Genomic DNA, 23,320 nt, shown 5'->3' with positions numbered 1-23,320 from the left:
GATAGGGCAGCAGGTGGATCTGAACAGAGGGACTGGGTTAATCTGCTTCGATTTTTAAGACGTTTTTCTCTGCTTGGGGTTGAGTATCATGAAAGACGAAGCAGACGTCGCAGCCCCAATCCTGAGTTGCTGGGAGGCTAAGATGAGATCAACAATTAGACAAAAGACAGGTCAAGTGACCTGGATCAGTCTTCCTCATGTTCCCATTCACACTTTATTTATTTCATGTTCCCAAGGCGGGAAGACAATGGCGGTGCCTAGGGAACCTGTGTTTCCAAATCTTGCTGCAGCTGTAAAGGCAGCCATTTTGTCTCCTTCCCATTGTTCCCCTTTGCCTAGTGATTCGTCCCCCATCCAGAGGGGCGAAGGTCAGAGGTTGTTGGTCAGTAGTCTTCCATGGTCTTCAGGGCTCCCTGAAGGTCACTGCCGAGAGAACCCACCCGGGGGCCATCTTTACCAGACAGTGTTAGGAGCTTCACAATTAGACCATCCAACACTGTACTGGAAGATGAACCCAGGGCCGGCCAACAGAGAACTACGGTGCGCGCTCACCAGTTGCTACAGGGACCCTGGCCACAGGCCAGGTGAGGTCTCTTGAGAGGGGGCGAGCCAACCCCAAGCTCAAGGTCGACTGTGGGTTCTGGATCCACCAGGTGACAAATCGCACTAGGTGGGAGGAGGGGCTGGGGCCCATTGTGTCCCTTAGTGGCAGCCAGCCAACAAGAACCACCCCTTGTGCAACACTCTCAGCTCAAGACAAGGGGCTTCCGGGGTGCGTGGGAAGTGGGGAGGGGGCTGCAGCCAGCTAAGGGCTGGGGACCTGAGGCGATGGATGTTGCTGACACAGGGACAGGGGCCTCCATCATTACCCGGCAGTATTAGAGACTCCCAACCGCACCCAAACACTGCTGGGTAAGACGAGGGCCCCCGCCCAGTCCGCCCACCTTGGGTCAGGCAGCTTCAGGCCCAGGATCCCTGCGGAAAAGCTGCAGATCCCTGGCTCCCATCCCCCCACCACCCGAGTCCCTGGGGACACTTCCTGGTGAGCCCTGCTGCCCGCCACCAGCCACACCCTGGGTCGCTGATCACTAGGCCCAGGTTGCGGTCCAAGCAGGCCCTCCGAAGCCCCTCGACCGTCGGCCCCCCGCCTGAGCCACCTTCCCCCACCCCCGCAGCCTTTCCCGACCCGCAACACGCACCGATTTACCCACCCTCATCCCCCCTCTGCAGTCCCAAGCTCAGCCCAGGACCTCTCCCCTGGTGGCCTTTACCTGTCACCGGGCCCACGTGCCCCCAGAGAGTGGGTGCTGGGGAGACGAAGGGGCTTTAAGGCCCCAGATTCCACGGCCTAGAGCCCGCCCTGGCCTCCGCTCTTCCTCCTTCCTTCTCCGCCTGCCGGGCAGCGCAGGCTCCTTACCTGGGCCCCGCCTGCCACCCTGCGCACAGGTGTGTCCTCCTGCCATAGGCTGCCCCCCCACTGCCTTAACCCCTTCCCTCCCAGCGCCAGCCACGGGCACCTCCTCTAAGGCTTGGCCACTCCTCTAGGCCTCCCACCCTCTCCCAGGGGCCTCTTTTCTCCAACCTGCCTAGTCTCACCCCTGTCTCCAGAGGAACAAAAAGGGGGGGCTGTCCTTGGGTCCCCTCCCCACAGTAGATGCTACCCCCAAGACTAGCCCATTCCTCTGTGGCCTCAGACCCTGCCCACAGCGGAGCTGGAAGGCCAGAGATCCCTGAGGTCAGCGAGGGGTCAGCTGGGCAGGAGTTGGGCTGTGCCACCGCGCAGTGCCCAGCCTGTCCTGGGATCCCCTGAGGGAAAGGGGAGAGAGAAGGCCCCGCCGGGCCTGTGAAGGGCAGGCAGGTCCCAGCAAGGTGCCCCTAGTGTGAAGTTACCCACCGCTACCCAGAGACCCCAGCCGGCCCGGAGCATCAGCCCTGCCCCTCGATTGAGGCCTGCAGAGGGAATGATCGCGCTCCCCTCTCCGGACCGAGCTGCTCCCGGACCCACCTCACAGCACAGCCCTCAGTGGAGTCCAAGTCCCACCCCAAGGGCAGGTAGCCCAAGGGCGGTTAGAGGAGGTGGGACTTGCCTTTGTGCAGCTGCGGCTTATATAGAAAGGGCGTTGCTGGGAGAGGGGACCTGGGCCCGACAGGTGATTGCCCCACCCATGCCCTGGAGGGCCACAGCCCCAGGGAGCTATTGTGTTGCTCAATCCCTAGCTGTTCTCTCTCCCGGTCTTTGCTTGCTTCCTTCTTAATACCCGCCGGCAATTATTTGATGCTTGTGATCGGTTTGTGAATCTGTCTCCCTGACCAGCCTCCTAAGTTCCAGGAGGTCGGGGGACTGTGAATGCCTGTGGCGCCGGGGGCTCCGTAAGGATTTGCTGAGTAATGCACGCCCAGCCTCTGGGCTTCGGGACCTGTGCTGTCTCAGCCTTTCCAGGAGTGGGCGCCAGCCCGTCCTGAGGGATGACTCCCACCGGCTTTACTCCCCAGAAGACCAGTGTTTCAAATAAAGAAGAAACCCCACTCCCGACATGGGGGAAGGAAGAGGGGACCAAAAAACAAAAAACAAAGCACTCTTCAGGTCAGCCAGCTCTTCGAACTCTGCCCAAGAGGATAAGAGTGGCAGCGGCCTGGGTGAGGGGAGGAGCTGGGCGCGCCTCGGTGCACTGAGGAGCCAGTCCCCGTTCCCGCCAGAGGGGACGCAGCCGGGCTGGCCTCAGGTCTGCGCTTCCGGCTGTTAACTACTCTTTAGTTCAGATCTGGAAGTCAGCATCAGGGGAGTGTGATCAGGGCCCCCGTGAGGGTATCCCCAGCTGCGACTCCAGGGTAAGGAGTGTGGGCTCTGGGGTCAGACGGCCTGGGTTCATATCCCAGCCTCACTGTTCCATAGCCCTGTGACCTTGGGCAAGTGACCAAGTTAGTCTTTCTGTGCCTCAGTTTCCTCCACTGTAAAATGAGAATGACAAAAGTGCCTAGACTGAACTAACGTGTGTAGTCTTTTAGTGCCTGGGCACATGGCAAGCGTGTGATGAGTCACTGTGCCCGTCTTATCGTCAGCCGTCATCTCGGTGCTTTTCACAACCACCCTGTTATGATCGGCCTCCATTTTAAAGAAGGAGACTGGGGAGCTTCGCCCACGGTCACCCTCCCACGTGTGAGGCGGAGTCCCGACCCACGTCTGTCTGACAGAAGGCGGAGCTTTCACGGAGGCACACAAGGTTACCCATCCTGCCCTGCCCTCTGGCCACCCACTCACTGGGCAAGCAAAGGGCTCAGAGGCGACACACAGTGATCCCAGGGCTTTATTTACAAGAGGAGAAGGGTTGGCCCTGCCTGGGGCCTGGCTGGGCTATATACAGGGTCAGGGAGAGGTGGGGGGGATGCAGCCATTTAAATTACAAAAGAATGGGGCGCTCCTAGGTTCAGGTTGTGAGTCTGTCCATCGCGGAACGCTTCCACAGGGTCAGGGCTGAGGCTGCCAAGAAAAGGGAGTGAGGGAGTGAGAGGGTGGCTGGAACCTGGAGGTGGAACAAGAGGGTCTGGGGCAGCTGAGAAGCACAGAGTGAGGCTGCCGCCACCCCATCCACCCAGGGAAGGCAGTGGAGCCAAGGACATGGGGCAGGGCAGGGAGGACACCCAGGCAGAAGAGCTGTACCATGGCCACCTGAGGACAGCACCGCTCACTTCCTCTTGAGGGAACCCTTGCTCTTCTCCTTGTCTGCTGACCGCTGCTTCTTCACTTTCTCCTCCCTCTTGTTCTTAGTGTGCAGGTTCTCATACACATCCTCCTTGTGTCTGCAGCGGGTGCAGGGGGGCAAGTACAGGCAGTTGGTGCAGGTCAGGAGACAGCACAGGGGGACCCGGCACTGGCAGTCCCCTCTGGCCACCCCATCTCACAGGCGACCCAGCCACGGTCCCTGCGCTAGACTCCAAGCTCCTAGAGGACAGAGGCTACATCTTATACACGAGTGCACTGCTGGTACCTAGCAGAGGCCCACACGTGGTGGGCACTCGGGAAATGCTTATGAACAGAAAGGGTGAGAACCAAGCCTGAACTTGAAGCCAGGTCCCCCCAGCTGCAACCCTTGTCCTCTCCAGAAAGTGAGGATCGGGCTGGGCAGGACAAAGGGGTGGATGCCCGGCGGTGGCAGTCAGGGCCACTCACTTGGACGAGGTGCGGGAGGCCTTGGCATGGGCATTCTTCATGGCTGGGGGGTAGGTGATGTTCCCGTACTCCGACTCCTGGCCCTTCTGTGACTGTGGGCAGAGGGACAGTGGGAAGGTGGTGGTCCCAGCAGGGCCAGGTGACACCCATCCTGCACTGCAGCCCCCGCCCAGGCCCTGCTCTGCACGCACCTGCAGGACCTCCAGCTTCTTCTTGGTGGTTTCAATGAACTGGGCGATGGCCACGTAGATGAACTTGTACTGCGCCTCCGTCTGCACCATGCCCGAGCGCTGCGCCCGCACCATCTGGATGGTCTTCTGGATGTCAATGTCACAGTCCAGGCCTGGGTGGGGGGCAGTCAAACCTCAGGTCCAGGCATAGGCGGACACTGAGGGGCTGCTCACCCCCCACCCCCAAGCCCCCAGGTGCCCCTCACCCTTGGTGGAGATGTTCTCCATGAGCATGTCGATGACAATGATGGTGCCTGTGCGGCCAATGCCGGCGCTGGGGAAAGATGGGGGTACCATGAGAGGCCAGGCAAGCCCTCCCCGGGAAGGGAGGTACCCAGTGCTCAGCTCCAGCCCCAGGCACCACAGGAGCAGCCTGAGCCTCCAGTGATGGGAGGGAATGTGCCCAGGGTCACCAGGCAAGTGATGATGGAGGTTTGCCCAGCTCTGCATGGACATGCTCCACTTCTGGCTCTGCAGTGCTGACGCTGGCTCCCCAGCTGCCACCACCCTTCCCTCCTCCACTCCTCGCGCCGACTCCTCACTCCTGGTGAGTGGCTGCCCCCACCCCGGAAGACCTGGGACCCCCAAATCCCACCGCTGTCCTGCCGGCTCCCAGGTACCCTGAGCCCTCCCCGCCTCTCCCTGCAGGAGTTATGGAGCGTCTCTCAGCATGGCTTCACTTCCCTTTTTCTTCAAACCCTGACATCAGGGAAAGGACAGCCCTGAGACAGCAGTGTGCCGGGGCACAGGGTCAGGTGACTCAGGGGAGCAGTGCAGTAGGAAGTTTCTCTCCTTTCCCACCCCTGGGCAAACAGACCCCAGGGGGACCCCAGGCCCACCCTCGGCTGAGCCCATCAGGCTGATGCCCTGAGTCGCGCTGTCTAATTTCAAACCCAGATTGTCAAAAATAACCCCCCACACCCACTTCCTTCCTGTAACGTCTAAATAAAGGCCATGGGGCTTTCAAGAAGTGTGTGAATGTGTGTGTGGCGGGTGAGCAGGAGGGTAGCTCTTGGGGATGGGCCTGTCCCTGAGAGAGCAGAGGACAGAGCCGCGTCCCCGAGACAGCCCGTCGGGGGCACCTCTAGATTCAGCCGACTTGCCCTGTCCCAGGACAAACAGCTGCTGGGGGTAAAGGAGGCAGCCAGAGGCCGTCGCAGGCCTGGGGTCCATGGAGGGAGTGGGAAGGGACCGGGGCAAGGCAGGTTCCCATTCCCCCATTCTCTGCCTGATGTGAGTTACTAAACCAGTAACAGCGTCCAGTTTTTGAGGGCTGACAGAATTCCAGCCACAAAGATAGGGTCTCATTGAGTTCTCACGACAACCCTGAGATCCTGATTCTACAGATGAGGAAGCTGAGGGTTAGAAAAGTTAAGTAATTTGTCCAAGATCACACAGCTGGTAAGCAGAGGGGCCCTGCACCCGCTGCCTCTCATCCACCCAGGCCAGGCCGGCTCAGTGGGCTCATCTGTGGGACCCCTGCTCCTCCTTGCAGCCCCCACCTCTGCACCTTACCAGGGGTCTCCTGATCACAAACATGCGGGTAGATAGACAGAGGAGTTATGTGCAGCCCCAAAGAGGCATCACCGATCCCCACACAGCCCTGGGGGCCAGGATGGGGCACTGCCTGGGGAAGCTGGGAGAGAGGGCGGAGTCAGGAAGAAGCCAAAGCCCTGCGGCTACCGATGGAAAAAGAGGAGGAATGGGGAGCACACACCCCATAGATGTTCCTGGGAGAAGAAACCAACAGAATGGGACCTCGAGAGAAAGCGGAGCAGCCAGGACCCAGGCCTACTGTGGGTGCCTGCCCGGCCTTGCCCTGACTAGCTTGGGCCTGGCCAGCAACTGGGTCCCGGGCTCCTCCTCTGTATTTGGCAGGGTTGGGCGAGATGGTACCTCTGGGGAGGGCTCTGAGGAAGACACCCGCAGGCAGAGGGCCAAAGTGGGGCTGGTTCTAGCCACGATCCACCCAGGGGTCTGGAGCCATGAGGGGACCCAGGAGAAGCCAGGGGTGAGCGGAAGGCGCTAAACGTGTGAGCTAACGTTTATATTGCTTATAACAGCTCATGGCACTTAGCAGTATTTACTTCTCAGCTGTCACTACTACCATCAGGATTATCATCCTCACCTGCAGTGCACGATGATGGGCCCCGCGTGAGGCAGACTTTCCTGCCGCTGGTTGATCTGGTCCAGGAAGCTGAGGACACCCCCAGGCTCACTGGGGACCCCATGGTCGGGCCAGCTCAGGTACTGGTAATGCCAGATCTCCCGAATCAGGTCTCCCTAAGCCGAGGACATAGGGTCAGTGTCCCCTCCTCCCTCGGAACACCCCATCTGTCTCACCCTACCCGACCAGAGAGGAGAACAAGTCCAGGGAGGGACTCCCGGAATGGGGCAGGGCATGGGGGGCCACTCACATTGTCCAGCGGGGAGACCTGTAAGGTACGGAGTTTGTACTCAGTTGTGTCATGCTCCCCGCAGTTGGTCACAGAGTAGGGCCCATAAACGCGCTGCATGCCCACCTCGGGCCAGTATGGGACACATTTGTTCTGGAAAGGGAGGGCCGGGTGGGGATGAGGCACAGAGCAGGGCACAGTGGCCCATCCCAGGTCCTGCTCTATGTTCTGAGTGCCTGGCACCGGCCCAAACATTTGTTGGATGGACGGATGAGCTGGCAGAGAGGCAGGAGACCTGGGCTCTCGTCTCAGATCAACCACCAACAGGTGGTGAGGCCTGGCCAGCCACTTTACCGGTACATCCGTTTGTCATTCAACAAACGTTGCCAGGGCAGGCGTTGTCCCTGAAGCTGTGCAAACCAGGCTGCAGTCACAGACACAAATAACACCCAGTCTGTGCCCCTGTGCCTCGAAGAGCTCACAGAGACAAGTGACCAGGGGAGACGCCGTGCTGAGGAGTGTGGCTGAGAAAGAGGTAATTCTCCCTCTAGGTCCTGGAGGAAACAAGACCTGGATTCACAGAGGAGGCAGCGCTTCGGCTGTGTCTTCAAAAACGAGGTATCTGCCCAGCAGAGATAGTGTGGAGAGAGAGTCATTTCCTAGCAGAAAATGAGCTCGTGCAAAGAAAGGCTGGGAACCTGAAAGAGCCGGGGCTGCTGGGGGCGGTGAGCCTTCAAGAGAAGCGTGGGGGTCAGAGGGAAGCCACCAGGCCTTGAACGCCAGGCCTTAGAGTGCGACTTTATCCCAAAGGTGACCAGGAGCCATGGAAGACATTTCAGAAAGAAAGGAACTTGACCCAGTTTGTGTCACGGATGGGATCACTTCAATGGCAGCACAGAGGGTGCTGTGTAGGGGGAGCCTGCAGGGTAAGGGGCAGACTCCAGAGAGATCTATGGGGCAGGGAGGACAGGAGGGGCCTGGATGCAGACAGGTGGGGCAGGGGTAGGAGGGAGGAGGACAGCCTGAAACCTGGGTCTGGAGCTCAGAAGAGCCCAGGGATGCATGCAGGGATCCGGGGGTCACATTGTGTCGTCGAGACTTTGTCACTAGCCCTCAGTTTCCCAACAAGGGCCGGACCCTCACCCCCGAGATCCCTTTCTGCCCTGGCATCTGACGGTTCTTTGACTTAATGGTATGACCACAAGCACGGGGGACCGATGTGGGGATGGGGCGGGGTGCCCTACCCGGCCTTTCTCCACCTCTCGGGTGGTCATGACAATGACGCGTGTGTTCTCCTGCCACGCCATCTGCCAGAAGTCGTTGACCGTGGCCTCCAGACAGCCCTGGCTGGCGATGTAGGTCTTAGCGTTCTCATCAGGGCCTAGCAGCTGGTTCTGGACGCGAGCATGGAGAGACGCACCCCAAGACAGTGAGCCCCTTGGCCCAGCACAGGCCCTGAACCACTGCTACCCTCACCCATGCAAGAAGCCAGCTTCGGCCTTGCCCAGCTGTCTCTGGATCTAGGGTCCCCCACCAGACAAGGAATTCCCAGGGCCCAGCCTCTCCCACGTGACCCACACCACTGACCTTGATGTAGTTGGCATTGATGTAGTCGGACCCGGGGATGTTACTGTCACGTCCCTGCAGGACCACTCGGCTGTGGTCAACTGGGAGTGGGTGGAGAGGAGGCAAGATGGCCTGGGTCAGCCAGGAACTCACCACACCGGGGTCAGACCCTCCTGAGCTAACAGGCCGTTCTGGTCTCAGAGGCCATGAGGCTTTCGGGGGACTGTGGGCAGCAGGGGTGGGGGATCATCTGTATGGAGGGAGTGAGGGGTTCACAAGAAGGAGGTTGGGAGCAGGGGGCAACCTGCCTGCTGGTGGTAGGGAGGCATTTCTGGGAGCAGTAGAGGCCTTTTGGAGAAAGGGGAGGCTCTCTGGGGAGTGTAGGGAGATGGCCCCTCCTGGAGTGGAGGGTGGAGACCTGTGAGATGAGGGGAGGCAGCTGGGGCAGGGGCGGTCTCCTGGGTGAATGGGGCAGCCTGGGTGCTCACAGGGGAGAATGTTCTTGTAGCGGTTCTTGCCCTTGTTCTCTGGCCGCTGCCCTTCCAGACGCTGGTGCAAGTTCTTCACCTCCTGCTTCTGCAAACTCTGAGATGTGGGTGGGGAAATGAGCATCAGCTCCCGGAGAGGGCATCCATCGGGGGAGCTCACGTGGGGTGGGTCAGGAGCAGAGGTGGGCAAGGAGGGGAAGGTGTCCGCCTGGGGCCCCACGCCGCCGCCACAACCTCAGCTGCCCCAGCCCTGCCGCTCCCCACTGTGCACCTCAAACTCCTCCCAGAAGCCAGCCTTGGCTGTATCCTCGGACTCCTGCTTCTTGTTCAGTTCCAAGACTCGGTTCTCAATGTCAGCCGCATTCACCCTCGTGGCGTAGTACGGCTGGGGTGGGGGAGAGCGAGAAGTCAGCAACTCAGAGACCCCAGAAGCTCACATCTGGGGGACAGCTCAGGGGAAGTGGGGAGGCAGCTGGGCCCACCCCTGACCTGCCGCAGGTAGACAAAGGCGCCCGAGGCCTCCTCAATCCCCGTCTTCTTGAAATGCTCCACCAGGTCCGTGAGGCTGTCGAAGGTCTCCGAACCACCCACTGTGTAGCGTCCACCCTGGGGGGAGCCAAATAAGGCCATTCACAGGACTTGAGTCTCCCTCCCTGGGCCCCAGCCTTGAATTCAAGCCCAGGCAGACCCTCCCTGCCACCCACACTGCGGTCACAGACAGGGGCCTCAGCAGAGGCTCCCCCGCCGCCTGGCTGCCTTACCTCACACATGACCTTGATGTGGGTGACCCTGAGCGGGGAGCCTGGGCCAGCCTTGGGCTGGTCACTGAGCACAGACAGCACGAAGTCCCCAGGCTGGCTGAGGCTCTCGCGCACAAGAAACGTCCAGGGCTCGCCCTTGGCCTGCAGCAGCGTCTCTGCCTGCCCTCCAGACATGTGGCCATGGTACCACCTAGAGAAGGCAGCGTCAGGGAAGGTGAGACCCAGGCCACAAGGGAGGGCGCTGAGCAGAGACGTTCACAGACAGGGGCCGGAAATCGAGCACCTCCTGTGTGCCAGGCACTGCGCTAGATGCTTCCAAATCCACCACCATATTTAGGTCTCTCACAAACACGCTGAGAGCTAGGTATGATATTACCCCCATTTTATAGATGAAGAAACTGACGCTAAGCTGTTACTCACTGGCCTAGGGCCCTTGACTGACTCCAAGGCAAGCTTCCAGAACTCTGTTGCCCAGGCTGGAGTGCAGCGGCGCAGTTACGGCTCTCTGCAGCCTCGACCTCCCAGGCTCAAACCATCCTGGCCTCCAGAGTTCTAACCAGGCTTCGAACCCAGAGCCCACCTCTGAAAGGCAGAAAGGCTGGCAATATTCAAGATATTTGGAAGAGAGAAACTAAGGACGAATCTCCGTGAAGAACAGGGCTGTGCCCCAGCAGAGACCAGAGGCAAAGAGAAATGCAGACCAAGGCCACACCACAGGGAGTGGCGGGAGATGGACACACAGACTCAAGTCACAAGGAAGGCGGATGGGGTGCGCTCCGCCAGGGAGGTGGGGAAGACAACCCCACTGGGGAAAGAGTGGTGTAGGGGGTTCTGGGGTGCCCTGGATGATGTCACTGAAGGGGAGCCCAGGGTTCAAACAGGTTCAAAGGGATTCAAAGGGGCTGTCAGGGCAGAAAGCAGAACTAAGCCCTTTCCCCGAAGCACACCCCTTTCCCAGGAGGAAACTGTAGCCCCACAATGCCCAGCCCCACAGGAAACCACGTGATGGAAAAAACACAAAACTCCTTCTGGGGAGAGAGTGAGAAGTGAGGTTGTGAGGTTTCCTCAGCCCAGGGACGAGGGGAGGGCGGGCAAATTTTCCAACCGCAGGGATGGAGGGGAGGACCAGTCTGTCCCAACCCGTCTCACGCCTGCCCAGAGGTGACTCCAGCCGAGAGACCCCCAGAGCCTCCTAACCCCACTGGGCCACTTCAGCCCACCGCTTGGGGACAGGCTAGGACCCCAGGCAGCGGGGAGGGGGCTGAGCCCCTTCCCTCAGGCCCCAGGATGAGGAAGTCTCCATGCAAATGTCAGGCTGACCACAGGAAGCACGGAGCCACCGAGGGACAGATGCAAATTCCCCCAGAGGAGGAGGTGCCACAGACAAGGCAGGGGACACAGCAGGACCTGGGAGAAAGAGCCTCTCACACACTCCCAGGCTCAGGGGTGACACTGGCTCCTGGGATGGGTCACCCAAAAGGGCCTCCAGTCTGGCTTCCCTGGTCTTAACCTCCCACCCCGGCACTGCCCTCCCTCCCTTCTCTCTCTTCTCTCTTCTCTTTGAACCCAGGCCTCAGCCTCCTCTGCAGGGGCCTCCTGGGGCCCTGCTCCTCTCTTCCAACTCCAGGCACTGGTCAGCCCGTCCTCCTCTCCTGGCTTGAGGCAAGGAGAAAGAGAGGACGTGAGCTTTAGAGGGTCTCAGTGGCAAAAGCCCCCTGAGTGTTGCGGTGGGGAAGAGGAAGAGCAGGGGGGCAGACACGGAGCCAGCCATGTGAGGCTCACAGAGAGAAGGACGGCCTTGAAGGAGGTAGATCAAGGAAAGGAGGCCTCCCAGGTGGGCCACAGGGCTGTACCGTGACCGAATCCAGCTCTAAGTTTCAATCAGTGACTTGACCAAAAGTATTGATGCAGTTTGGAGGCCCGAATCTCAGAGAGGCTGCAAGCTGGCAGAAGCAAGGTTCCCAATCATTTCAATAACCGATCCACGAATGCAGGGCAAGGGCAAATCGGCTCGGCCCAGGGGTCCATGTGAAAACCCCATAGCGTTATTCCGCTGCCCTTTACTCTAGAGGATCTGGCATTGAGATGCGGCTGCTGAAAGGAGCCATGGTGTCCTGAGGAGCGTTCAGAGCCCCCAGCCCCCAGCTCGTGCCTTTGGGAGACCACAGGAAGGAAATGCCTGGAGTATTACTCTGTGCCGGGGACAGCGTGAGACCCTTCACACAGGTGAACACTTCACATCCTGCTCTCAGTGATCTCTGTCTGGGCCAGAGACCTGTTTGACCCCACAGGACAGACCCATCCCCACTGGGCAGCTGGGACAAGGCATCAAGTGTCCTGGCAAGCATTCATCCCCATCTTCACCCCACTGTCAACTCCTCACTGTCCTAACATGTGCTGGGGTGAGGGGCAGACGGAGGAAGGCAAGCTCGCTTCCAGAGGAAGAAGAGCTTTCTAACAACACAGCTGGCCTGCACAACATGCTGGCCACCAGCAGTGGCCTCCCTGTCTCTAGTGGGACCTGGGTTGCAGCAGCCAGGGCCCCTGGAGTAGGGCAAGGCAGCTTTCTGTGGCTTCCTCGGGGGGTAGATGGAAAGGGTGGTAGGTTAGGCTCTGAGACACCAGGCCGCAGGACAGCATGGAGGAGGGACACTGAGAGCCCCAGCCGGTGCAGGGAGGGGAGGGGATGGAGGGTAGGCAGTGCCAGCTGCCAGGCTCCCTGCCTCCCTGGCCACTCAGGGTGGGAGCCGGCTCGTCCCTGCTTGGGAGTGGCGGGGGTGTGGAGCCCTCACCTCTCACTAGTGGGATCGGAGCAGTTCAGCGGGTACTTGAGGTGGATGATGGTGCCATCGCGGTCCTGCAGGACGCCCTGCTGCTGAGTGTAGTACTCCACCAGCTCTGTCAGTGTTGCGAACTTCTCCCCTCCATACAGGTCATAGAAATCCCCTGAGTTCTGGATCCGAATATGGGTCACCTGATCCCCTACCCTGCAGGGCACCAGGCGGTGAGGCCAGTCGGTGCAGGAGTAGAGGCAGGAGGGCAGGGATCGGCTGAGGTCCTGGGTGGGGGCACACATGGGCATGGGTGGGTACAGACAGGGATGGGGAGTGCGGGGGTTGGGGGCCAGGGAACAGACGGGGGAGTCAGCACTGCCACGGGGAACCAGGAATGAGTGGTTCAGGGCCTGGACGGCACAAGAGAGTGGCCAAAACACCCGGGGTTGGGGGGGCCCACCTACCTGACGGAGAGCGAGAAGTCACCCTGGTTCTTGCGACTGGGCCGAGCCAGGAAGCTACCATGGACACCTCGGCCCTTGAGCAGGGTCTCTGCATCCAGCCCACTGAGGTCTCGGTGAAACCACCTGGGCGGCCCAGGCAGGGCAGTGAGGAGGGGTCCCATGGGCACCAGGCACCCTTGCCTCCTGTCTACTGTGGGTGGCAGGCCCTTACCTCACCATCCTGGGGGGCTTCCGGAGAGGAAGGGGGCGCAGGGAATGAGGAGGTGCAGCTAGTCTGGGCAGGCGGAGAACTCAGGGACTAAGCCTCAGATGCAGCTCCCAGTGCCAAGCCGCCTCACCGCCCCCGGTGGTCCCAGTTCTGGGGCTGCCACTCCACTGGCCTGGGGCAGCCGGCAGGGCGGGGACAGGAAGAGGCGCGGCCGACCCCTTGGGGGAACTCACTTGTACTTCTCGTTTTAGAGCAGAGCAAGGGAAGAGAAGCAGAGCAGGGTGGCACTGGGGGGTGGGGACGGGGCCCACTTCCCACACGTCTGCAATCAAAGGCTCAGGAGCATGGCATTGCACATATGTGACAACACATGCAGTAAGGACACATGTGTGCCTTGCACACTCCAGGCCCAGATCATACTTCATGCATGCAAACCCAGACAGTCACACGGCATCTCTCCCTCCTCCACCAGCTGCTTTTACGCAGCCCTCCCTGGCCCACGCTAATAATGATGGCGGTGACAGCTGTACCGAGTGAGTCCCGCTGGATGCTGGGCGCTGTGCTATAATGGCGTTCACATGCCTTGTCTGATTGGTTTCCCACCACAGCCCTATGAAACAGGGGCTATCTTTATCATTTTACAGACAAGGAACCTGAGGCTCAGGGAGTTTAAGGCATTGCCTGAGTCCAGCAGTGAGTCAGCTGCAGTGCCAGGATTCAAACCCAGACAGTCCGGTTCCAAAGCCAGTGCTTTTAACTCCCATACACCAGCCCTCACGGCTTCAAAGAACACAGATTAAGAGGCTCCTTGACAAAAGGGGCTGCCGAGGGAGCGGAAGCCTAATAGTTAAGACCTTGCCAATGCTTGCAAGAGAGAAGGGTGCCCTCCTCTAACCAACATACACAGTTTGTCCATGCCATTGTGGCAGAGGGATGGACAACATGACCCTGAGCAGCCCTGTCAACTTGGGTCCTTTCTAATTCTTGTCCCTAGGTCTCTGCCCTGCCCCAGGACTCCCACCAGGGGGCCTATCTCCTGGGGGCTGGGGGACAAGGTCCTCGCCATGGCTGATTTTCTCAGGGCTGGTTGAACTTAGAGGCCCTAAACACTAAGGTATATGATGCTCCCTGCCTGTAATTCCAAATACAAACACCAACACTGCCAAACCAAAACGAGGAAAAGAAGCTCAACAGGGGATACATAAGAAATACATATTGGTGGCTTCCCCTAGGGAGGGAAACTGGGTGGCTGGAGGACAGGGCTGGGGGGACACTTGGTTCTCTACATACCTTTTTGAATGTTATATGATGGGCATGCATTACCTTTATAAAAATAAATATGCTAACTGGGAACAATTTCTGGGAAACTTTTAGGGTACAGGGAAGGCTCTTTGTGTCTATCTGGATGCTTTTTGCATGGGTGTGTATAAACGTGAAGTTGGCCGGGCGCAGTGGCTCACGCCTGTAATCCCAGCACTTTGGGAGGCCAAGGCTGGCGGATCACGAGGTCAGGAGATCGAGACCATCCTGGCCAACATGGTCTCTCTACTAAACCCCCTCTCTACTAAAAATACAAAAAAATTAGCTGGGCATGGTGGTGGGCGCCTGTAATCCCAGCTACTCGGGAGGTTGAGGCAGGAGAATCACTTGAACCCAGGAAGTGGAGGTTGCAGTGAGCCAAGATCACATCACTGCACTCCAGCCTGGCAACAGAGTAAGACCCTATCTCAAAAAAAAAAAAAAAGTGAAGTCAGGTTGTGTGCTTAATATTTATGAACATTATGTATGTTATACTTCAGTTAAAAGAAGAAAAAATAAAGTTTTAAGCCCAACAAGTCTAATTTTCCCATGATAACTACTTTATCATTTTTAGAAACATCAAACATCAATGTTTTCCCCCAAAAAAGGCTTTTCCACTTTTCTTTCTTTCTTTTTGTTCTGTTTGTTTCTGGTTTTCTTCTCACTGGTGCCCTGGGGAATCTGCCTGGTGGGTTTATTGCATGGTCCAGCTTTCACTACCCCTTCAGCTTGGACACCACCCCGGAGTCCCGGAACTCTGTGGAACCCCCGCGCCCAACGCCAAGGAGCAAGAAGAGCACATACAAGGTTGGCTGCAGCGCGGGACACCCGCTGGCACTCTCGCTCATCTCTGAGTGTTCAGAGTCCAGTGCGATACCCAGCACTGAGCAAGTGTGCAACAAACAAACTCGTCAGTCCATAGCCACATACCTGGCCACAAGTACAGCTTCCTGCTCCTACACACACAGCCTGCTTGTCATACACAGGCAAGGGTGCACACACAGTCACAGCACACACACCTCATCATCCATGTCCACCTACACACATACCTGGTCCAGTGCACATCCCCACACATGGAACATAAATCTGACCACACACGAAGTTTCAGGTCCATGCTCAGCACCAAACGCCCACTGCACCCTGGCCCCAAGACACTCCTTCCAGGGCTTAAACCCACTTGGTGGGAAGGAATTAACTAGGCACCCAGAAGAAACTAACTAGGCACCTCTTCCTGACCCATGGAAGAGGCAGGAATTCCTCTGAAGGGTGTCAAGCCAAGAGGCAGAACTCAGACAAGAGGTACAGTTTCTGCTATCCTTTGGCAGGAAAATAAAAAACTACCTCCCTTACCTTGGCATGGTGTGGGGTTTGCAGATCACTTTCCCATACACGATCTCATTTAGGCCTCAGACAGCCCTGTGATGTAGGAATAATTTTGCCCATTTTCTTATGGGAGGAAACAAGCTTAGGGAGACTAAGAATTACGAAAGTAAGTGCCTGCTAATTCAGAAGAAAAAAATATCTCCTTGGAAGCAGGAAGATAAAAGTATAGAGATCAAGGCCAGGTGCAGTGGCTCGTGCCTGCAATCCCAGCACTTTGTGGGGGTGAGGCTGGTGGATTGCTTGACACCGAGTTTGAGACCAGCCTGGGAAACCTTGAGAAACCCTGTCTCTACAAAAAATACAAAATTTAGCCAGGTGTGGTGGCACACCCCTGTAGCCCCAGGTACTTGGGAGACTGAGATGGGAGGATCGCTTGAGCCTGGGGTGGTAGAGGCTGCAGTGAGCCATGGTTGTGCCACTGTAATCCAGCCTGGGTGACAGAGTGAGACCCTGTCTCAAAAAATAAAAATATAGCTGGGCGCAGTGACTCACACCTGTAATCCCAGCACTTTGGGAGGCCAAGGTGGGAGGATCACTTGAGGTCAGGAGTTCGAGACCAGCTGGGCAACACAGTGGAACCCCGTCTCTACTAGCCTGTAATCCTAGCTACTTGGGAGGCTGAGGCAGGAGAATCACTGGAACCCGGGAGGTGGAGGTTGCAGTGAGCCGATATTGCACCACTGCACTCCAGCCTGGGTGACAGAGCAAGACTTTGTCTCAAAATAAATAAATAAATAAATATAAATAAAATAATTTTTTTTTGATACGGAGTCTCGCTCTGTCGCCCAGGCTGGAGTGCAGTGGCGCGATCTCAGCTCACTGCAAGCTCCGCCTCCCAGGTTCACACCATTCTCCTGCCTCAGCCTCCAGAGTAGCTGGGACTACAGGCGCCCGCCACCACGCCAGCTAATTTTTTTTTGTATTTTAGTAGAGACGGGGTTTCACCGTGTTAGCCAGGATGGTCTCGATCTCCTGACCTCGTGATCCGCCCACCTGGGCCTCCCAAAGTGCTGGAATTACAGGCATGAGCCACCACGCCCGGCCCAATAAATTTTTAAAAAATTAAAAACCAGGCCGGGCGCGGTGGCTCACATCTGTAATCCCAGCACTTTGGGAGGCCCAGGTGAGCAGATCACTTGAGGTCAGGAGTTCGAGACCAGCCTGGCCAACATGGTGAAACTCCGACTTTACTAAAAATACAAAAATTAGCCAGGTGTGGTGGCACACGCCTGTAATCCCAGCTTCTCAGGAGGCCGAGGCAGAAGAATTGCTTGAATCCGGGAGGTGGAGGTTGCAGTGAGCCGAGATCATGCCACCGCACTCCAGCCTGGGCAACAGAGTGAAACTCCATCTCAAAAAAAAAAAAAAAAAAACCATACAGATCAAGATCAATGGTGATACAAGAAGATAGGCAGTCTGGAAGCGCACACAAGGCAAAATAATCTGTAGGAAGTTCTTGAACTTCTCTGAGCCTCAGAATCCCCGCCTGACAAATGAGCTTAACAATATTTCCCAAATACTGATGTGAAAAGCTGGTAAGTGGCAGGGTTTCAGTGCTGCCAGCTTTTACATTATACTATTAATCCTTAAGCCAACCCTACTTGGTAGGTGTTATTCACCCAATTTTAGAAACAGAAACTAAGACTCAGACATGTTAAGTAATTGGCCAAGGTCACAAGCTAGTGAGTGGGAAGGTGGGTAAAACAAGGCTGTCAGACGCCGGAGCCTGGTGCCCTTTCCCCCAACAACCATACCTCAGCAGACAGTGTCGGGGGCAGATGGGATGGGCACTGCCACAGCCCGTGATGGAAGGTGGAGGAAGAAGTGCTCCCGCAGAGGCAACATGGGTCAGGGCGAAGAGGTGGCACGCACAGACTTCACACGGGCAGTGCCTGGCTGTGAGCAAGCCGTGTGGCTGCAGCAAAGTTGTTCTGGGAGGTGGGGACCCTGCTGTAGAGGGTCATTCAAGGCCAGGCTGAGAAACCAAGGATGAAATCTGCACCAGGGGAGGCCTGGCCAAGCTACCTGGCAGGAAAATGACCATAGAAGGGATCAGGGACCAGAAGACCCAGTAGGAACCCCATCGGTGGGGCCGACAGTGACAAGATGTGCACTGGGGCAGGGGCAGATGTGAGTGTGAGAAGCAAGAATCAGCAGGGCTGGGGAGCCACCCACCCACAAATTTGCCAGTACTCTGTAAGCAGGTTGTCACTTTTTCTTTTTTTTTTTGAGATGGAGTCTCTCCCACTGCACTCAGGCTAGAGTGCAGTGATGCAATCTTGGCTCACTTCAACCTCCGCCTCCTGGGTTCAAGCAATTCTCCTGCCTCAGCCTCCCTAGTAGCCAGGACTACAGGTGCGCACCACCGTGCCAGCCTAATTTTTTTTTTTTTGTATCTTTAGTTGAGACGGGGTTTCACCATGTTGGCCAGGCTGGTCTCGAACTCCTGAACTCGTGATCCACCTGCCTCGGCCTCTCAAAGTGCTGGGATTACAGGTGTGAGCCACCGCGCCCAGCCGGTTGTCACTTTTTCTTTCTTCTTTCTTTCGACCGGCTGTCACTTTTTCTTTTTTTCTTTTTCTTTCTTTCCTTTCTTTCTTCTTTCTTTCGACTGGTTGTCACTTTCTTTCTCTCTTTCTTTCTTTCCTCTTTCTTTCCTTCCTTCCCTTCTTTCTTTCTTCTTTCTCGCTCTTTCCTTTTTTTCCTTCTTTCTCTTTTTCTTTCTTTCTTCCCTTCCTTCCTTCCTTTCCTCTCTCTCTTTTTTTTTTTTTTTTTTTTTTTTTTTGACACAGAATCTTGCTTTGTCACTCAGGCTGAAGTGCAGTGTCACAATCACAACTCACTGCAGCCTCGACCTCCTCAGCTCAGGTGATCCTCCTGCCTCAGCCTCCCAAGTAACTGAGACCACAGGTGCGCGCCACTACATCCAGCTATTTATTATTAGTAGTCGTCGTAGTAGAGATGAGGTCTCTCCCTATGTTGCCCAGGGTGGTCTTGAACTCTTGGGCTCAAGTGATCCTCCCACCTCAGCCTCCCAAACTGCTAGGACTACCACATGCTTGGGCCATCATACCCAGTATTTTTTTTTTTTAATAGAGATGGGGTCTCTCTATGTTGCCCAGGCTGGTTTTAAACTCCTGAGCTCAAGCGATCCTCCCCCCTCAGCCTCCCAAAGTGCTGGGATCACAGGCGTGCGCCACCTCATCTGGCCAGGTTTTCATTCAACATCCCAGCTCCAACAAGGTCTAACCTGCTGTGGCCCTGCCTCTGCTCCACTAGGGTCCTCTGCCACGGGCACGCTGTCCTTTTTTTGTTTGTTCCCACATTAGGGCTTTGTGCTCACCATCTCCTCTGCCCAGAGATGCTTGACTCTTGATCACCACATCACATGGCCGGCTCCTCTTCCTCCTCATCCGGGTCTCAGCTCAAATGTCACCTCCTCGGGAAGGCCTCCCTGATCCCTCCAGCTAGTAATGTCACCTGCACACCCAGTCACTTGCTAGCACATGAAGCTGGTTCATTTTTTTTTTTTTATTTGAGACAAGGTCTCGCTCTGTCGCCCAGGCTGGTATGCAGTGGTGCAATCATCGCTCACTGCAGCCTTGACCTCCTGGGCTCAAGCAAGCCTCTCAGCTTAGCCTCTCTGTAGCTGGAACCACAGGACGCGTGCCACCACACCCAGCTAATTTCTTATTTTTTTGTAGAGACAGGGTCTCACTATATTGGCCAGGCTGGTCTCAAACTCCTGGGCTCAAGCAATCCTCTCGCCTCAGCCTCCCACAGTGCTGGGATCACAGGCGTGAACCACTACACCCGGCCAAGGCTGTTTCATTTTCTGTGTAATACTTCTGAGAATCTGCAATGATCCAATTTATTGGGTTATTTGTTCAGTCTGTAACCTCCCACTGGAACGTAAGCTCCGTGAGAGCAGGGACCATGTCTGTCTTGTTCACTCCAGTATTACCAGAATCTTAAACAGCACCTGGTGCATAATAGATGCTCAACACATACCTGTTGAATGAATGATGCAGGGGAAAGGGAAGTGAAAGGAAACAGAAGATGGGACCAAAGTCAGATGTTGGGAAGTGTGGAGAAGTTGGCTGGACATGGGAGGGCCTTCGCGGGTGGCCTCTGACTGCTATGTTTGAGGTGTTGTGAGCTACCCAGGGGCACAGGTCCTAAGCAGGAGGCAGAAGCAGGAGCCCAGAGGCTGGAAGTACAAATGCAATGGAGGGAACAGACACACACTTGTCCGGGGGAAAATGTTACAGAGGGGGCAGAGGGGCATGAGTGAGCCTGGGGGTCCTCACACCTTGCAGGAAGGGGAAGGTTCACAGGGACCGGAAACAGGCGCAGGGCAGCGGCAGATCGCACTCACGCTCACACACAAGGCCCTCCCTCCCTCCAAAACTAACAGGAGACTGGGACCCAGGTAGTGCCCGGGACTTACCCACGGGACAGCATCTCTCTGTAGGGATGGGGAAGTCACGGCGGAGGGCCGCAGGGGGCGGGGCTGAGCCAGTGGCACAGCTGTGCACAGTGGCCCAAGCCAGGTGAGGAAGAACCGCTCAGAAATCAGCCACTTCCTCCTCGATCCTGCCTGCCAGGCCAATGGCCCTGCAGGGACAAACCCTGGACTAATAGTCTCCAGGAAAAGGACAGGTGGGGCGGGGCTGGCCCGAGACCGCCCACAGCGGCCAGCTTCCCTGCAGCCCCGAAGCGGGAGTACAGCAGGCCCGCCTGCTGGTCCAGGGCCGCCTTCCCTCGGGAGAGGAGGAGCCACCTGGAGCTCCACCTGGAGCTCAAGTTGACAGAGCGGCGGGACGTTGGGTAGGGGAACAGACCAGGAAGTAACTCTGGCTGAGGGAAGAGCAACCAATGGGGGAAACCTCTCCGTAGGCGGAAACCAAAGGGCCTAAGGGAAAGCCCTAACAGCCCAATTCTTCAGAGAAGGAGGTGCCCCTTGTGCAGGCCCGCCCACCCACCCAGGACGCCGAGGGACCCAATCCAGCCTCTCACCCTGCCCCGGGGGAAGGGGAGGAGCCTCAGGCCCTCACTGGGGCAGGGTTAGGCCCAGCCAGAACTATAGGAAGGAGCTGTTCAGGGGGATGGGGCCTGGAAAGGCAGAGGGAATCAGGGAAGGAGAGATGGGGGTTGTCAGGTCCGCAAGAGACTGACACCAGGGCTAAGTCACAGGCGCGTTTATTATTGTCTGGAACATCAAGGCCCTTCCTCCCCTGGCAGTGGCACGAGGGAGGGCCAACTCTCAGGAGGCAGCCACGCTGCCACCAGCAGCAGGCCCATGGGGTGGCAGGGTCATGGGCGGCAGGAACAGCGCCTTCAGCTTGCCTGACAGGCTGGCGATCTCAGGATCCTGGGCTTCGTAGGACTTGACCAAGCGAGCAAACTTAAGGACACCTGTAAGAGGGAGTGGAGGGTCAACGCTTCCCCTAAGGACCAGCGTGCCTAAGACAACTGGAGGGGGTGGTAGTTTAAGCATGAACTGCTCCCCCACTGGCTGGGCAGCTGTTTGCAAAACAGGACGCATGCAGGCCTCTGTCCCGTGTGGTTTGGATGATGATACTTGGTCTACACCGCGCACAACTAGATGGGATGCAGTGAATGAAAATGTCCCAAGGCAGTGTGCTTCTTGCTCTCAGGTGAACCATTTTAGCAGTTTAGTCACTGGAACCCCAAGAATGAACACGAGACCCCAGGTCTGTAGCTGGAACTCAAGAAGGCTATGGGGGCAGCAGAGCTGAATCAGTCAACACCTTTGGGGAACACCAGGATGTCACCAAAAATGTAACCACCAACCCCCAAACAAAAATTAGCTGAAACACCCTGGAGAGACTGCAGCCACTGCTGTCAAGCAGACATCTCACTAAAAGGTGGCACAACAGCATTTAAATCCAGCTCTGCTACTCTAGAGTCTGCACCATTAGAGTTTGCTTCCTCATCACAAAATGGAATAATAATGTGATTAACAGTACAGGTTGGCCATCCTTAATTAGAAAATCCAAAATCTGAAATTATGAGTGCCAGTGTGAGGCCGAAAATGGAAAATTCCACACCTGACTTCATAGTGGGGGGTGGGGGGAATGTAGTCGAAACGCAGTCAAAACTTTGTGTCATGCACAAAATTATTCAGACTATTATATAAAATTACCTTCAGGCTATGTGCATAAGGTGTGTGTATATAAAACAAAACAATTTCGTGTTCAGATTTAAGTCCCATCCCCCAAGATATCCCTGCATATGTAAATATTCCGAAATCTGAACAAACCCAAAACACTTCCGGTCCCAAGCATTTCGGGTAAGGGATACGGAACCTCTATTGTACAAAATGCAACTCGGACGCACAAGCTCAGGGTAGACCCTGGGCTCTGAGTGCCAAGAATGTTAGTCAGATTGTGGCTGCCGCCGTGTGGCGAGAAAGGGGACAACCGCTCATGGGCCCACAGATCGGCGCCCTCTCCCGACCCAACTCCCGCCTTCCCGCGTCTGACCCACCTTCCCCGTCGCAGCTGAAGCCATAGGCTTTGATAACCTCCTGCTGGATCTGCGTGGCCACGGGCAGCACGAATTGCAGCATCTTACCCATGTCGTTGCACGCGTTATCCCGAGCCTCGTCCATGCGCACTGCATTCTCCGGGGCGGAGAACGCCTGGATCACCTCCGCCAGGACCACTGCGCGCCAGAAGCATCCCAGTGAGGCGTCCCGGGGAGGCGTCGGAGAACGGACAGCGGGCCCAGCGGAGAGCGCAGGGAATTAGTGGATTGAGGCTGTAGGTAACCCAATAAGATCCCGAGTCTTGGGGACAAGCGCCCCACTTAGAAGGACGGTATCCGGCGTCCCCTACCCCATTTTCCCGGCGGACGTAGCCAGGTTTGTTGCCCCACCACCGCCCGCATCCTCCCCGGACCGGCAGCCCATGCCTTGACTAGAATAATTCTCACCCTTCGCCTGCTCAGCGCTCAGGGCCGCCGGTTGGCTCGAGGCGGACGCCATGAGGGAAGGTTCCGCGGAGACAAATGGAAAGCTCAGGAATAAATAGAGCCACGTTCTACAACCGTCTCCAAAGCTAGTGGGGGCGGAGAGGAAGTACCAACCCGCGTAGCCGGAAATCTCCAGGCGTGGCGTGGTACAAAGCTTTCTACTCAAGATTTACAACAGTATTTAAATAAAAAGAACCATCCATTACCGTAAATTCCGTCCAATAAACATATTTTTTTCTACTGTTAAGAACAACCTATAGTAAGTGGGGCTTTCCGATAACAACCAGAAAGCCTGCTAGACAAATTCTAAAAGAGCTGTAACACTACCAGGGGTATATCTGGAAAGAAGGTGGGATATGCATGAACTCCGTAATTGGTGAGGGTGAGCTTAGGTGACGTTTTTCTTGTTCCTAAACTGTATAAACAACGACGCATGTTGTAACTTTCAGTAGGAAAAATAATATTCCAAGGAACTTACTTAAGTCATTCATTTCTAGAGTTCGCGAACATTTGCTCTCAGCCCATGCAAATGAGTTCGGTGCTGATTGGTTGAGAAAGCAGCCAGTCACAGCCCCTTCGTTGTT

The 23,320-nt window shown here is 56.6% G+C and overlaps 2 protein-coding genes, 1 long non-coding RNA gene and 1 other non-coding gene across 6 annotated transcripts; all 4 read right to left on the bottom strand.

The window, feature by feature from the left end:
• Positions 1 to 176: 176 nt before the first annotated feature.
• LOC129010365 (uncharacterized) lies at positions 177 to 1,385 on the bottom strand. Its single transcript, XR_008492982.2, has 2 exons — positions 1,272 to 1,385; positions 177 to 423 (listed from the first exon to the last, which is right to left on the bottom strand). It is a non-coding gene; the product is annotated as an uncharacterized LOC129010365 (long non-coding RNA).
• A 1,902-nt stretch (positions 1,386 to 3,287) lies between these two features.
• On the bottom strand, positions 3,288 to 20,572 carry PTPN6 (protein tyrosine phosphatase non-receptor type 6). 2 transcript variants are annotated; one of them, XM_054444508.2, is made up of 16 exons: positions 20,188 to 20,572; positions 12,848 to 12,970; positions 12,402 to 12,596; positions 9,610 to 9,799; positions 9,338 to 9,454; positions 9,120 to 9,233; positions 8,849 to 8,945; positions 8,382 to 8,461; positions 8,039 to 8,188; positions 6,816 to 6,947; positions 6,527 to 6,681; positions 4,605 to 4,672; positions 4,360 to 4,511; positions 4,169 to 4,260; positions 3,659 to 3,798; positions 3,288 to 3,478 (listed from the first exon to the last, which is right to left on the bottom strand). In XM_054444508.2, the coding sequence occupies exons 1-15, from the start codon at positions 20,199 to 20,201 to the stop codon at positions 3,684 to 3,686; spliced, it is 1,794 nt and encodes a 597-aa protein (XP_054300483.1). In that variant the 5' UTR covers positions 20,202 to 20,572; the 3' UTR covers positions 3,288 to 3,478; positions 3,659 to 3,683. The 2 variants fall into 2 exon arrangements, with proteins under 2 accessions (XP_054300483.1, XP_054300484.1); XM_054444509.2 differs by lacking the exon at positions 20,188 to 20,572 and adding an exon at positions 13,059 to 14,527.
• Positions 20,573 to 20,923: 351 nt separating this feature from the next.
• On the bottom strand, positions 20,924 to 23,079 carry C10H12orf57 (chromosome 10 C12orf57 homolog). 2 transcript variants are annotated; one of them, XM_054444506.2, is made up of 3 exons: positions 22,698 to 23,079; positions 22,251 to 22,427; positions 20,924 to 21,155 (listed from the first exon to the last, which is right to left on the bottom strand). In XM_054444506.2, exons 1-3 carry the CDS (start codon positions 22,747 to 22,749, stop codon positions 21,004 to 21,006), a joined length of 381 nt encoding a protein of 126 aa, XP_054300481.1. In that variant the 5' UTR covers positions 22,750 to 23,079; the 3' UTR covers positions 20,924 to 21,003. The 2 variants fall into 2 exon arrangements, with proteins under 2 accessions (XP_054300481.1, XP_054300482.1); XM_054444507.1 differs by having other exon boundaries at positions 22,338 to 22,427; positions 22,698 to 23,056.
• LOC129011034 (U7 small nuclear RNA) lies at positions 23,001 to 23,062 on the bottom strand. The gene has a single exon (XR_008493169.1). It is a non-coding gene; the product is annotated as a U7 small nuclear RNA (small nuclear RNA).
• Positions 23,080 to 23,320: the final 241 nt, after the last annotated feature.

Source organism: Pongo pygmaeus, chromosome 10 (assembly GCF_028885625.2).
Source record: "Pongo pygmaeus isolate AG05252 chromosome 10, NHGRI_mPonPyg2-v2.0_pri, whole genome shotgun sequence".
Taxonomy (NCBI): domain Eukaryota; kingdom Metazoa; phylum Chordata; class Mammalia; order Primates; family Hominidae; genus Pongo; species Pongo pygmaeus.
This window is presented reverse-complemented; position numbering and strand designations above follow the sequence as displayed.